General features: G+C 40.6%; 1 protein-coding gene across 1 annotated transcript in view; it reads right to left on the bottom strand.

The window, feature by feature from the left end:
- Positions 1 to 16,258, bottom strand: part of rnf213a (ring finger protein 213a) — a 124,838-nt gene that overhangs the window by 32,873 nt on the left and 75,707 nt on the right. Inside the window, exons 24-39 of the mRNA XM_034190836.1 lie at positions 16,104 to 16,241; positions 14,633 to 14,797; positions 13,158 to 14,424; positions 12,880 to 13,061; positions 12,616 to 12,771; positions 8,919 to 12,515; positions 8,712 to 8,836; positions 5,048 to 5,158; positions 4,836 to 4,960; positions 4,624 to 4,743; positions 4,450 to 4,517; positions 4,180 to 4,321; positions 3,956 to 4,097; positions 3,054 to 3,245; positions 2,819 to 2,949; positions 1,009 to 1,166 (exon numbers count right to left, since the gene is read on the bottom strand). Coding sequence (XP_034046727.1) covers positions 1,009 to 1,166; positions 2,819 to 2,949; positions 3,054 to 3,245; positions 3,956 to 4,097; positions 4,180 to 4,321; positions 4,450 to 4,517; positions 4,624 to 4,743; positions 4,836 to 4,960; positions 5,048 to 5,158; positions 8,712 to 8,836; positions 8,919 to 12,515; positions 12,616 to 12,771; positions 12,880 to 13,061; positions 13,158 to 14,424; positions 14,633 to 14,797; positions 16,104 to 16,241 — 6,819 coding nt within the window. The remainder of the gene's footprint in view (positions 1 to 1,008; positions 1,167 to 2,818; positions 2,950 to 3,053; positions 3,246 to 3,955; positions 4,098 to 4,179; positions 4,322 to 4,449; positions 4,518 to 4,623; positions 4,744 to 4,835; positions 4,961 to 5,047; positions 5,159 to 8,711; positions 8,837 to 8,918; positions 12,516 to 12,615; positions 12,772 to 12,879; positions 13,062 to 13,157; positions 14,425 to 14,632; positions 14,798 to 16,103; positions 16,242 to 16,258) is intronic.

Here is a 16,258-nt window from a genome sequence, read left to right on the forward strand (position 1 = left end):
TAACAACCTTCCCATGTTTGTATTTGGTCCAGAGTTTAGACACAGCTGACTGTGAACAACCAACATCTTTTGCAACATTGCATGATGATTTACCCTCTTAAGAGTTTGATAATCCTCTCCTTTGTTTCAGTTGACATCTGTCGTGTTGGAGCCATGATTCATGTCAGTCCACTTGGTGCAACAGCTCTCCAAGGTGTGATCACCCCTTTTTAGATGCAGACTAACGAGCAGATCTGATTTGATGCAGGTGTTAGTTTTGGGGATGAAAATTTACAGGGTGATTCCATAATTTATTCCACAGAATTGAGCGAGTCCATATTTTTTTTTCCCTCTGCTTGGTCTAAAAAAGTAACCATTACTGACTGCCACAATTATTTTTCCTGATTTCTTATAGTGTTTCTTAAAGCCAGAAAGTTGCCATTTGAAATGACTTTAGTTTTGTGTCATGTCTGTGATCTGCTTTTTTTCTACAAAATTAAACAACTGAATGAACATCCTCCGAGGCCGGTGATCCCATAATTATTGCCAGGGGTTGTATAAGAGATGACTTCATAGCAATATTGGATTTTTTTTAATGACATGCCTATCTTTAGCAGGAATCCTCATCACCATGACTTTTGGAATTACAGTTCTCATGCAAACGTCTTTCAATGACAAAACCCAGCAGTCAATTATGTCAATGAATGGAAACACTGCTATTTTGTAGTTGTTCTTTGTCGATATTCTAAAAATACTGCTAAAACTGGGGCACAAACCTGTAATGCAAACCTAACTTTTGTTGCTGTGGTGATCCTTCCTCTCCTACCCATGTGCCCAGTTTGGCAAAGTTGAGCATAAGGACCTTAGAGATTTAGTTGCAAATGTACAGAAGGACCTTGTCTATGGGCTGGCGATGAAACAAGAGATCTTACTCTGTTGTACTGGTTATATGTACATATGAAATAGAGGTGGTGAATAATTTGTAATGAAATACCTTATAAACAATCTGGTCAACCTCTGTTTTCCTACCTGTAGATCATCCTGACAAGTCACGTTCATCGTCATGGAGATAAAATCCTGTAGGTAGCGCTGAAAAAATTCTGTCTGCATTTCAGGGTCTGCCTTAGCAATACATCGTCCCAATGGAGTCTTCCAGAAGAACTCATCAAACTCACGCTGGGTATGGCCTATCATCAAGTACACAATGCATTAGTGAAGAAGACATGGCAACACCACAAAAGCAATATGACAATTACACAGAGGTGGGAAAGAAATCATTTGTAAGTACCCGTAGGTGTAGCAGAACTGGCGATATTGTAGCAGTATTACTTGAGAAACGTAGCATCACTGGTGGTACTTGCCAGCAGTAATTTTATTACTACAAGTGAAAATAGCGCATTTTTTTCCCCAATCTTCCAAAAATCCAAAAACTATGACACGTACGACATTTGACTCTCCTCTGCTCAATTAATTAACCTCAATTTAGAGTTAAAGCAAAATTCTAGCTATATTTTTCAATTTACAAATCGCACTGATAATAGTAAGACAACACGAAGGAGAACGAATCTGATGAGAGCTCTATATGGTTTCAATACATCGTCAGATGTTAGATACTCGATACGTATCACAATACACATTGATAATGCTTAGATAAAGTTTATTTAAATGCATGGATAAACTGCAAGGTGTGTTGTTGATGTGTAACGCAGCACTTTAATATTTTAGTTATTCTGCTTAATGTGTGTTGTATAGCACTGTCTTGCCCCTTTTCTTTGCCTTTATCCTATCCCAAACTGACATCACATCCTGCATGTTTGGAAAGATTAGCAACCCCAAGGCCCTTTATCATTTACAAATTTATGGCTTTGTGAACCCGAAGTGAGCTGTGACCTGACTTATATCGTAGTCTTGACGCTGCTTTTTTTGGGGGGGGTAGAAAAATGCTTCACATCCCACTTTAGTTACACAGAAAGGTTACATTTAGAAAACATGTTTCATATTTTTATGTGGCTCATCAAGAAATGTAGTAAAAACCTGGGCACAAAGTAATACTAATAATCATTTTAGTTGTTAAAAATATTATGAGTATAGTATGTAATAGGGGTGTTGCGGCTCTCAAAAGCCATGTTTTGTTTTATTATGCACTGACAAGGTTTTTCTTTGTATTTAGGTTTTTAAGCTATGGACCAGACTGTATTTCAGATCAGCAAAAAAACTTTTTCCATTTCTAAAAATAATTTAAGTAATGAAAATAAGTAACTTTTACCTGTGGTCCTGATTGAAAACAAAGTGCTCAGTGTTGTACAGAATATTTTAAAATAAAATAGTTGTATTAAATTGCAACATTAACCATATCAGTGAATAAAAATAAGCTTATTAGACTCATTCAAAGTACAAAAATAAGAGAGAAAAAGAGAAAAAACTGATCTGAGTTTATAACTTTAAAGTTACTTATTACCATGAGAACATGTGATTGCACAGTGTTCTGGCCATAACTGTGAAGTTTCAGCCCTGATGCACACGCTCAATTCAGTGGAATCACACAAAATCAGTCAAAACCAATCTTTGTTTCAAAGTCAATATGATTCAAACTGCATTATTTTATTTTTAAATATTACAAATAGTAAGTCAATAATAATAATTTATTTAATAAGAATAACAATTAATAAATCTCAGCCATGGAACAGACTGGTGTACTACTGTCCAGGGTGCACCCTGCCTCGCCCTGTGACTGCTAGGATATGCTCCAGACCCCCCCCCCCCCCCCCCCCCCCCCACCCGACCCTTAACTTGAATAATAATTGCTGAAGTTATTTTGTTTTTTAACAATTTGCCTTACCTTCACGGTGAAGTGCATGAACCCAGAGTTCCTCTAGGTAGTCCCTGATCCTCCAACTGAATGGCATAGTGCAACCAGTATTCCTGTCTAAGGCAATGTAGTTCTGCACAACGATCATCCTTGTTTCAGAGCTGTGAAGAGGACATTAAAATAGTAAGTACTCAGAAGCAGGGCATAAAAATAGGACCAGTTATTGTAGGATAAAAACACCATTTTAAAACAAATAACCACTTACATGTGGTCCAGTGTTATGTGTGAGACTTGTAGCAACTTATCAATTCCAAAGATATCCAACCACAGCCTCTTAACAGATTCATCACAGTTGCTGTCTAGCAAAATGTCCAAGTTTTGATCCCGGTCAATGACTGACACCAGCTGAGCCAAGAGGGGGGTGACCACAGCCTGAACTCGCTTCCACAGGGTGTGCCTTATGCGAACCGGACAAAAAGTGAAACACATTTATACAAAACAGGAGAAGTTAGCAATCATGTACTGTGTGTAATGGGATAATCCAGATCCCATAATTGGGATCTGGATTGTTCAAGTGAGACTGTAAAATTGTTTTTCACTGCTCAACCACAAACAGAGCAGGCTTATCAGCCTCTGAAGGACAAAATGCCCCATTGTTTTCCTCCAGAAGAATCTCCATGGCCTTGGTGAACATTCGGCTGCCTCCTTATCTTGGCTAACTCCAGTACACAAGGACAAAAACTGGCTCACACATGAACAAAGACTCCACCCCCCACCTCCACCTGCCCCCATTACACACCCTTCCCGGCCACTGCTCACGCCACCCCTTTTCCCCTCCGGGGGCTGTGCAGTTTTAGCTGTGGCAGGTCCCCGTTCTCCCCAAGCTGGAGGCGGCGTGACTCATGCTGCTGCGGCTACCACAACACTCATTTCGCCTCAATTCGGAAAATGGACTGTTTCAAGTTTACTGCACATAAACAATGTCAAATGTATATGTGTTGTCTTAATTCTGATGTGTGCCATTATTATGGTAAACAAGTAATAATTGTGGATTAATTGCTGTACCCTGTCTGTGGCAATTTGAGTGTGGACGTAATCTCGTTATTGCACTTGTAATGACAATGACAATAAATCTCATCCATCCATCCGTGTGAACCAAACAATCACCTGAATGTTCCGCCTTCTTGCAAGGCGTCAATGTTGGAGGCCTCCTTAATGACCCAGTTACTTTTAAAGGCGGAGAAGGCGTTACCCTCATGAGCTGCAAGCAGGGAGTGAAGGTACCGCTTCACAGTGTGGACAAATTCCCCTGAAGAAAAGTTAAAAACTAAGCAATCATTGAACCTAACGACAACAAAATAAAAAAAAATTTTGCAAATTTTTCATCTCACCATGGTCAGTGAGGAGGGTCATAAGGATCTCCACTCGCCGCATACTGCGGAACCCACTTTCCACTTGGTCCCTCAGCATGCCCACTGCACTTTGCACACAGCTCCGCACGAGCCCTGTAGTATCAAGAACGGTATCCCAGCCCTGCAGCAGAATGACACACTGGTAAATAACTAGTGTCACTACTCACCCAGAACAAGACACACAAGACAAGCAGAACACTTTAATCAGATAATAGTGCAATATTTTATATATATTTCGAGTGTACTCACATTTTCATTCTCAAATTCGCCATCATCCTGCTCATTCTCATTGTACAGGTCATCATCTACCTCCATTGCTGTACAAAAGATTTGTTTTTTTTAATATCACAAACAGTTGCTTTTTATCCATATGAAGTTGCATTTTATCCATATGAAACTATTCAGTTAGCATCAACAAGTTACCTTCAGATGATTTCTTTTGTTCAAACAGTTGGCTGATTGTCATGTTTTGCAAGGCTTTGATGTCTGAAATGATATCTTTTGACTTTCTGAGGTCATCAATATGAACTGATTTCCAAGGGCCTGCAGTGTTTAAAATGCACCATTATTATTTTTTTAACCTCAAAACAATGGGACAATTTTAAATTAATAAAATAAAAAAGTAGTCAACATACCTCCGTGAAAACCAACATAGGACGTCCCTCCTTCCACTCTCGGAAGTCTGGTGATGAAGTAGACAAACACCTTGCTTCCTGTGTTCTCCTGACTTATCTTGTTGATTTCATTGATAGATGAATGTCTATGGGAAAACAGAAGGTCAAGAATACAAATCTAAACACAGTAAAGTATGCTCATCATATAAAGATATTAAGAATACTGGACCTACTTTGCAGACGCAATAAGATTGGCACTTTGAGAGGTTTCATCATAATCGCACTGAATGATGAGGATCTTGTTCATAGCCTGAATGTGCCCATTTGCTTCCGTCAGGAAACTCCTACAAGCAAATAAACATTTTTTTTGTAATACAAGATACAAATGTATGGCAAAAATTTAATTTGCTGTAAATTATTTACAAAAGCTTCCATAAACATTTAGTTTTAATTTGTACAAAACAAATACCTGAAAATTACAAATTCAACTATTTAAAGGATGTGTTACATGTGTTTTAAAGTGGAGATGACACTTCAAAAATTAGGGGAAAACTGGTATAAATAGCAAAATATACATACAGTATAGTAAGTTGAAAGTGTTTTTATTCATTATCACTGAAAAATAAAGTTTGTACAGCTTCTCAAAAGTGTGTTTATTGGAAAGCGCGCTTGCAGTGCTCCTTCAGCGGTCACATGATGCCGTGACATCACAGAATGGAGAGTCCCGTCTTTGTCTGTTCGATCGACAACAGGAACAGATGGACCTCAGCATGGACGGTGACGAGATCAAGAACTTTTCTGACTCCTCTTCAAGTGTGGATTATTTCTGACTCAGATCCTGAGATTGTCGCAGCAGTGATTAGACTCTACAGATTGGAGCTGTATGACAGCGTTTATGGTGGAGCCGAAGCAGAGGCAAGAGATGTGCCAATTCTGATGGATTTTGAAAGGCTGCAGAATATGGAATGGTAAGGGAGGCTTTGATTTTTGTTGCTGCTGTTTATAACACTCTAATTACTGTATAGCATTTTCGATTCGAGCGTCTGTTTACTGCCTTTGTTATTGTTCCGGAGCCGCGACAGTGTAGCTCTTACTTGCCGACCATCATCATTACCTTCGGGTTTTTGCCGTGTTTGAGTGCCTGGTATTGCATTTATCCGTGTTTAGTTATGTTATTTTCACGAAAAAATAGGAAATAAACGGTGAAAGTTTTGAAAAAGAACCCTGAAAACAACAGTGAACATGCCGGCGCCGTGTTTACGTGCCGACGCCGTGTTTACTACATCAGTTCCTTGACCATTTCAAGATTACTGTGAACATATTATTTGGGGTTGACATTTTATGTGTTCCTGTGAGCGGTGAGAACATGGAGACGGTAGAGGAAACTGTCTGCTGTCGGAGCAAATGCAGGTGTGCGAGAGGAGCGAGCGGCAGCCTGACATTTCGTGCATCACACAACAGTGCGGCTTTCTATCAATCTGCCTGGACTTGAAAAGGCTAAAACCTTTCGCCCTTGTGTTTGCGCAATATGCTGTGACACACTGGTCAGGCATATCGACAAACAAGTCCCTGAGAGCTGTGTTAAATCAAAGTTTCTGCCGCTAAACAATGTGTAAACAACGGCCGCCAGGTGCACAAGCCGATACGGTCTACACGTAGTGACGTATTTTAGGCTTGGTGCTCAGCGGGAAGCTGGTCACGGGGCATGCACATTTTTCAGTGGCGGGACATTCAAATGCTATATATAACGGGAGAACCACGTACACTTTCCTAAAACGTTTAGTTTGACCGAATTATATAACCTTTGTTACATATAATAAGACTATGTTGTCTTTAAGTGTCATATCCACTTTAAGGTCCCAGTTAGCAACACAACAGAGTACTCATGACTGTAAATCTCCCTGCGCACATGCGCTCATAATTAGTGGTTTGTGATGTGTTTTATTCCTCTCCCGAAGCGAGGAAACAGGTGCATTTCCGGAAAACATCTTACTCTGCAATTCTCTGCAAGAGACGGAATTAAGAGCAAAACAGAAACATCCCAGACAGAGACAGATAGAGCGAAACCAATGAGGTTGTGCCCGATCATGAACTTCAGAGCTTCTCTTTGAAAGCAGTGGCTCGGATTTACAGAGGAGACGGCACACTTCACCCTGAAACTAACTTATTTAAAGTCTGTCGGATTTTGGAACTTAAAGTGTCATGATGCTGCTGTTTGTGCACAGCTGCTGGTTTACTGCTGCGGACATACCTAGTCACGCAGATGTATGTTTTGTATTGGGAAAAACTCATAAGACTATTTTCAGGAGATAATGGACTATCTAATGTGCCACAATCCTGACAGAAGTTGAGTTGAAGGCAGAGCTGCAATCGGACATTAATATCTCAAATGTCATAAAACTCTATGAGGAACTTTTTAAAAGAGAATTAATGTTGAATAACCCCTTAAAAACAGCTGTTACACTGTTTAAACCCGAATCTCAGTTGTTTACTGCCGCTTAAAGGATGTGGAATGTCTCCGTGATGACACAGATATATATATATATATATATATATATTTATTAGATTTTTCACAGTTATAACACTTATTAGCATTTTTAACAGGCTGCTTTTATGACTAATGGCTGTGCAGGTGCACAAAACCTTCTCACAGCTGCTCCTTTTACTGTGGCTGCATCAAAATAAACAGTTATCACTTAAACACAACATCACACCTGTGTAAACTCTGGAATTATTCTTATGCTGGGATGCTTCTAGTCACGTCACCTGTCAGAAACACTCGAGTACTCAAGAGTACTTTGTTTTCGGAAGTAGCTGTTTGCTAAGAATGCCATATACTTTGAGACCGATCACGGCAGTGCACAAAGTAATCCTAGGGGATCACCAGATTACCACCAACAGCCTAAATCTATTTTGTTATGATTTCAGTGCAACATGTCCTTTAAAGTCTTCAAAACACCTGGATAGTCAGACTGACTCTGACTCTCTACACCCAAAGCGATCAAAAAGAATGATGTGATTATTAACCATCAAACGACAAAATAATGCCTCTTAAGTCATTCTAAAGTCAGTTTTAAGTAGAAACAAGCCCATTTTAAGCAGAAACGAGGCAATAATCGGTGAATCACTACTGGCGCTCTGAAATGAAGCATGCACAGTGAAGGCAGGGTAGACAGATTTTTAGGGGGGACCATTCAATCAGTGACACCAGTACACCAAAGTGGAACAAGAAGTGTTTCTTCTTATATGCTGCTGCACACATCGGCTAATATCAGTCCTCTGCTGCATTCTGCACTCACTCCGTTCACATGCCCTGACTTTTGCTAAATATTACCCCCAAATTACATCCAATTAGTAAATCTTGCTTATCATGATGTGTCCAGACTTCCCCGGTTGCTTACAACACTAGTTTTAAACACAGATTATACACCTTCAGGTCCTGATTAGACTTTTTATTTTGTTGTTGTTCTTAGGGTTATTCATCTACCAAAAAGGCAGCTTTAGTCAAATGATTTCCGCCAACAGACACTGAGAAAGTAAAAACATTTCAGCTTCCATAAGGACTCTTTGCACCCTCCAAAGGTAGTGATGTAACTTATCATAGCTGATCCGTGCGGAATGGATCACAGGTGAAAGTTCCTTGTTTTCATTTCTCATTGTGCTCTTTTTAAAAAAAATGGAATTCAAAGTAATATTTGTCTTTTTTTTGGCTAATTCAAAGGTGATCCAATTCATGGCTTCAAAAACTGTATCAGATTTGCACTGTGGGTTTTATGATTCCTGACATTTCAATTTAAACAGTGATGTTTTCAAATCAACCCCTATTTCATTAGGAGTATTCAACTTTCTTATTTTTGTTTTTTAAATATAAATTGAACATACAACACATTAACAAACCTTATCTTCTTTAAGAATGATTGTTCTGTGTCAAACTGCTGGAGGGAGAGAAGCGCCACAGTGTGCAACACCTGCTTCAAGGGCTCCAAGTCTGATGTTGTCAGAAGTCTGGAGAATGTCGTCACCTGCCGATCAAAACAGCAGTTACTAAGGAGTTGAAGTGTGTATGTGTCTCACAGTGTTAGTGTATGGCAACTATAGAATTACCTCAGTGAAGGAGCGGCGATGTGCCTCTTGGCGTATGTGAGCAAATATGAAGTCACTTAAACAACTGCTCTTCTGCTCCTTGAAATAGACCCTGGACAGATATTCAATTTCCACTTTGGGAAGGTCTGTGCAGTCCAACCGCACCACTGAGTCAGGAGTTGCGCATTTGAGCAAGTTAAATTTAGCCTCATCCAAGATGCTCCTGCCATTATCTGAAATTTCCATGTCATCCTTCTGCTTTTCTATGACTTGAAGAACCACTGAAGCACAGGTATCAGAGTGATAGCCAACAAAAACATCTGGCGGGAGGTATTTGTACGTCTGGGTCACTGTTGCATGCTGGCTGCTGAGGGAGACAAAAAGGACAACCCATCTCTCCAATTCATCCACAATCCTCTTTTGATCCCTTGTGAGGACAGTTTGGATGTCCAGATAATGTTTCTCCAGCCTGTTGATGAGAGGTATTGGGAATTGTTTGTACACTACTTCACTTTCCTCAATTACAATGAGCCGGAAGTTTTGGTGCACTCTGCATTTGACGCGGTGGGTTCCCAGTCCCAGGTCCACATATTTTTGTCCTCCCAAGTAAACATAGTACTGATTAAGTGCATCATAGAGACTTTCATAAAGATTCTGCAAGTTTAGGAGTACGACAGTCTGACCTGTCTCCATGCAGATCTTTACTCTGTTGATGTTGCGACATATTTGGGTATACTCTTGGTCTTTTGGGAAGCTGGAACCAAAGATTATTTCTGGCAGGCCACATTCAGAGAAGAAGGTTTGCTGGAGAATCTGTAGAGCAACATAGTTTTTGGTTAACACCAGCAAGTAACGGCATTCGTCATCTTGGCCAACTGCCTGAATGTTCTGTCTCACAAACTCAATTGCACTGATATTTTCAAGGTTTGGGGCAATCTGCAGTCTTTCGGTAAAGACACGAAGTGCATGAACATCATCCTTGCCACTGAAGTTTCTTAACAGAGCCTTCGCAATCTCCTCTGCTGTTGGTTTCTGTTGAGAAGCTTTGGCCACTGCGAAAATTATCTTAATCAAGCTGTAATAGTCACGTAGGCCAAAAAAGCCTTTTCCTTGCTTGCGACAGATCCTCAAGTAGCCTTTCGCAAAGGGTTTAAAAAAATCTCTGATCTTCTCCAAAACCATTGCATCAGATGAGCATATTCCTTTAGCACTCTCAATGAGTTCCTTCTCATCAGGATCACCACGAGATACAAATATGCCTCTGTTCATTTTTGCAGGGTCTAAAGCCCAGTTGGAGATGCCAATGAACCCAACCTTTTTGTGTGGTAGTGGATCATCATCGATACATCCCTCTTCCAGCAGAGGGTGAAGGGTTTTCAGTGGCATCTTTGGGGAGTCCTCAGCCAATCCAATCTCATCCAGAACCACAACTGAAATGTACTCGTCCAGATTTTTTCCTTCCTGGAAGCGGCCGCATTGTTTGAATGTATTAATAATGCCTTCTGGTGTTGAGTGAGGGCTACACTGGAAGGACACCAAATGAACCTGTTTCAGCCTTTTGTAGAGGTCAGAGTGAGCAGCTTGTCCCTGCATTGCATCTGCTACCAGAGTTTTTGACAGAGACTTTGAACTGCCAGGTTTCCCAACAAGGAAAAGAGGGATTCTTAGCTCAATGCAGAGAACCATCATGAAGACATTCTCTTTGAGGGCACCATTTCTTGCAATAGTTTCCCCTAGTGGCACTCCGCTTAAAAGCAAATCCTGCATCACTGAGATGTCTTGCTTTATTTTTGCTTGGTTGTATCCTGGTAAGCCTTTGCACACAATCTGTTGGTACTTCTCCTTTTTTTCTAGACAAGCATGGTAGCACACTCCTATGGACATAACAAGGGACCAAAGTACAGGGTCTCTATCTTCTGCATACTTCTGGGGTTTTTCATTTTTCTCTGTACTTTGATTTTTCTCAAATTCTTCAAGCTCTTCAAAAAACATCTCATGGTTCTCATAGAACCAAACAAAAGCCTGCATGCAGCGTTCCACATCTCTCAGACTAACAAAGCTGCACTCATTTTTTCTTTTCCGCATGTGCCTCTGTGAGGCTGAAAGGACCTCTGTGATTAATGATATGTAATCTGGGTCAAGTCCCTTCATTGCAATCACTCTTTGAACAATCTGTTGGATGTATATTTTCTCTGTTTGATCATTTAACTGCCCAAAGTCCCACACCAGCGGGATCATGCTTGGTGGCAATGCCTGAACTCTATACACCAACTGGCGCAGAGGGATAGATCCAAGCTTTTCATCTGTTTCTTCAGCTCGAACTCTGTACCCAAGGCCAGCAGATTCCAACCTCTGAATCATGTCATCTGTGTGCTTTCGATAAGGATTGCAGGCTGCGATAATCTGCAATCCAGAGTTGGCTTTCAAGCTTTCCCCCTTGATGGTCTTATCACACAGTACTTCTTTAATACTACTGATGGCCTCTGTGGTGTTGGCCTCATCAAAGAAGAGAACAGAATCAAAGCCGTAGTCTTCTTTGTTGGTGGAAGCTATGAGTTCTGCTTCTTCGACTTTATTGTAAATCATCCCTGAAGTTGTTCCTCCATGCACTTTGACCAGCTTCATGTTTTCAGTAGCAACACCACTCCGCCGCAACTCACAAAGAAATCTGATGAGCCTGGTCTTACCACACCCCGTTTCTCCCATGATTATGACAGGGATGCCACATCGGAAACGCATATGAATCGCAAGCATTTTTAATATGTTGTCAGTGGTGAGCTCATAAGTTTCATCTGGGTCAAGAGGCCACTGGATCCCGAGAACACTGCAGAGTCGTTCAATTTTCTCCCCTCGTGGTAGGCTATCAAAGTCCACGTTAAAAGGGACTCTCTGAAGCTTCAGGCCTTCATACAATGACAAGGTCATTACATTATTTTTAATGACTCTTCCAGATGTGGGGTCAATGGCATCTACAAACTTCTGTTCATTGGGCTGAAGATAAAACCCAATGAAGGTCATGGACACATGATCATCATTGAAAAAGATGTATGGATGTGGTTCAGTTTCCCATCTTTTCCGAATCAAAAAAGGGGCCAAGTCTTCATCACGAACACCAGTCAGGTCGACTTGGATTCTTCCAGGACTCTGGTCAGAGATGTTGAGTGATGGAGTGGCAAAGTCCTTTGCCATCAGAATCATGAAGTCCACCACAAAGGTTTTAAAACCAGTGAGAGTATCTCCAATGAAAGTGGCATCACAAAAAACAGATGTCTCACAATCTTGTAGCTGGAGATTTAGGAACCACGCAAAGTTTCTGAGTTCTGCCCAGGATGGATCCATAATGCCACAGTACATGAGAAGCACCTGAAGACATTCCACATGTGACCCTTCAACACCATGATATGTGAACATGTCAAGTTCAATATGGTTGTGAAACCGAGTTAAATATTGGTATGGTCGTTGGAAGGCTGCACTCCTGAATTCTTCGTCATCCATCAGCGGGTCCTCACTGTTCACAATGGTGGGATCTTCGTGCTTCCTCATTTCTAGCATTAGCACTTTTTTAGGTGGTTGGCAGAATATGTTGGGAAACACATCAATGAATGACCTAGTTTGAGCCTATGAAGAAAACAGAGCTTTAGAATAACAATTTGAACAAATGTTTAATATGAAGTGAATAATAGATTAGTTTTTGGACACAACCTTTAAGATAATTTACCTTTTGGGTTGCACTTCTGGATGGCTTCATAGCTTGTTCTAAAAGTTCAATAATGTACAGATGCTTGTTGCTACACTTCCACATCTCGCCTTCAGAGCCCACCAGATATCGCAGAATCAACAGCTTGAAGAGAAACTCATGGAGGCCTTTCTGCACCTTTTCAAAGACATGAAACCCAAACTTAGCAAATACGAGGCATCTACCGAATGATGAAAGATGTAATTAAGCAAAACAAAGAATAACTTCACATTTATCACTCATTACCGATGATGTGACATCAAAATGGAAAATTGTGAGTGCTCCTGTCTTAGTGCTCTTGAGCAAAGACTGAAGGATGACATTTTCATCAACATGTGGTTCAATCATGCGAATACATTTCATCACTGGTGGCTTTTTAGATAAATGCATCAGTTTTTCATAAAGCCTTCGGATGTAGAGAGATTTACCTGAAATTTAGAGAAGTGCAGTAATTACAACATGCATCAAAAATGAGTGAAATCTTCAGTCATTACGTTCATTTAAAAATTTAAGCATATACACACCAACACCAGCTCTTTTGGATGATACAACTCCCACACACAGGCGGTCTTTGAAAGCAGCTGCAGCACTGTTTTGATCTGCTGAGACAACATAGTGTTGGTGGAGGTACCTCTGGATCCTGGCCAATGGCTCTTGGGGAACCATGTGTAGTTTGTACTGACTGAAAGCTGATTGAAGATAGGCACGCTCTCTTTCTGAGCTACAGATAACAACAAGTCTGTAGTCTTTTCTACTCTGCATTTTCATTTGCTGAAAAAAGGTGTCGATTTTAGAGCTTACATCGTAGGTAAGTAGATCTCCATAGAGGAGAGTGTATATCTTTTGTCCTCTATAGCCTACAGAGAGACAACGCCTGAGGAACAGTTCCACTTCTTCATAAGGCGTCGAGGAGTTGCACAGGAGAACTTCGTCGTAAGTGGGAAGTGTCTCATGTTCACTGCTCATGTAAAGAGATATGCAACATGTCAAGACCTCTTCTTGTGGGCAAACAATAAGGTTTGGTTTCCCAGTCATCAGACCCTGAGGTAGCTCCCTTTTAATGTACATCCTGGTGTGGACTTCAGAAAAGTCTTCATCAACCTCATGTTCTTTAGCTAGGACTTCCAACAATATTCCAAGGCTTTTTGTATCAAGAATGTGGGGAAGAAAATTCTTCATGTCTTTCATATAAGCATTCCATATCAAGTCAAAATTTTGAGAACCACCTGCTTGATGCACAATACTTGGCAGAGGATCCAGCTCGCCGGTGGACTCTTGGTCTCCCATTTGACTTTTTGGCAACACAAAAGTCTGAAAATCGAGGTCCTCATTTTGTTCTTGCGATCTGGTGAGCATTTTGTATTGGAGTGCATGCCGTGCCTGCCTGAGATCTGAGGCTGTGCAGTTCGGTTTGATAAAGGAAAGCATCGTGAGAACTTGCTCCTCCACAGTGGTCACATTCTGCTGTGTCAACTTACTACACAGATACACAATCTGTTCCGCTGTATAATAGTTCAAATAATAATGCTGTGATCTCTGTTTGTCCATAAAGTCCATCCAGTACTCCAGACATTTTTCCATTTTTTTACAAAGTTCAGGAAGTTGCTCTTCTATGTTGCCCTCCACAATGACAACACTGAGCACACTCCCTAGATTGAAGTCCATTACGATGCTAGGTTCATAACTCGTTATGCTGCATCTGATTTGAGCTTCCCAGTGTCTGAATAAAGGGTTCCCAGCAGTGTACAAGGCAATGAATGCCTCACCTAGCCTTTGAACGCTGGCAAAAACCTAAAAAATAAATACAAGTTGGAGTCAGTTGCACCTGCACACACATTCTTTATGATACACCCCCCTCCACAATTCAGACAATGTATAAAAAACAACAACAATAGATTAGCCATAGTGGTAGAATTAACCAAACTACTACGATTACAATACCTATACTCAACAAACACATAAGTGTGGTGAGGATGGTGGAAAAACGAAAACACCTTACCTCTGCAAAGTGATCAACTTCCTTCTGTCCCTGATCACCTTTTCCAGACATGAGCATGAGTTTATTCTGGAGTTCTCGTAGATCTTCAAGAGAATAATCGCGCCACTGCTGACCTTCATCATGGGTCTCCAGAATCTGCAGCTTCAGCACTGTGTCAAGGTTCAGCTGTATTTAAAAAGCAGAAATAGTCTGAAGCATAACTGCTAGGGATGCACGAGTACATCAGTATCTGTATCTGTTCAACCATCTAAATTATCTGTATCTGGAGTGGGTGGGGCCTAAACCGGAAGTGGATGTGGTTTAACCGGAAATGGGTGGGGCTTACATCTGTACATTATTTTCAGTCTGAAATTGATATGGATTGATCAGAAGCTGCTATATTTATTGTTTATTTGAAATCTATTTACAGAACAGCCTCAAAATTGAGATTCAAATCAATTATTTTGATCACAAAAGTAAGAGAACTATTTACAGAACAAGTTTTTTTTTATCAACTCAGAACATGAATATTCTTAAGGGTATGAATGAATAACAGTACAACCTCAGAATTGACATTCAATGTAGTAGGAAATTATGAACCAAGTATGCATGAACAAGACTTGTCATAATCAACACAACTGTATTTTTTATTATTATTTTAATTTTATGATCAAACTGATTTTTTTTTCAATTTCTTTGTTTTTACTACCTAACGTTCTTGGCATTTTGATTAAGGTGTCTGTGCGTGTGTGTACGTGTGCATGTGTGTGTGACTGAGTGAGAGGGAGAGAGAGAGGCTGTTCTAAGACTGTTTATTTTTAATGATCTGTGTGAACTTGGTGATTCATGCAAATATCCAGTGATGGCAAACAGGGAAATAATATGTCAGCCTTGTTCACTGTATTCTTCTCAAAAGCACCACGTTCAGTACAAGCAAAGTTTTCCAACTAACACCAGCCAGCAAACAAATGGTTAAAAAAAATACCCGACCGGAGTGGAGGCAATGACCGACACAATATGAGCCACTTTCAGCTCTGTCTTGTCAAATGAACCGCGTACGTTATGAAACAAGTTCAAGTAATGTTAAATACCATACAAACCAAAACAGAGGCGAAATGAAGAAAAATGAAGGAGCACAGCAACGTGAACTAGAGTCAAGCCAAACACAGAGAGAGATCCTGTCTCTCTCTGTGTGTGCGCGAGAAGCTGCAGAGACGCGTCTGTGTAGGGAGGGGCGGGCGCTGTGTGTGACTGGCCAATCACAGAGTGTGAAGACAGTCAGTTAGCCAATCAGGAATTTCCTTCAGCACAAGCACAAATATTGATGACTTTTATTCGGATCATGCTCGTGCTCCTCAAAAATGCTTTATCCATACCAGACACTCGTCTGAAACAAGTATCACGGCTCAACGCTAATAACTGCGTACAGACTTGAGCATTCTCAGACACAAGCTCCAGACATCATGAAAGCACAGTATTCTTCAATATTTACCTTTTTTACATTTTTTGCCCTGATCAGGTAGGTTCCGTTGTTGTTGATGGATGATGCTAATGACAAAGATGAGAGCTCCACCGACCCATGACTGTCCTTCACAGTCTTCAGCCATTCCAGATGACGTGCACTGTCACGCTATATAACACATGATA

Source organism: Thalassophryne amazonica, chromosome 16 (assembly GCF_902500255.1).
Source record: "Thalassophryne amazonica chromosome 16, fThaAma1.1, whole genome shotgun sequence".
Lineage (NCBI taxonomy): Eukaryota > Metazoa > Chordata > Actinopteri > Batrachoidiformes > Batrachoididae > Thalassophryne > Thalassophryne amazonica.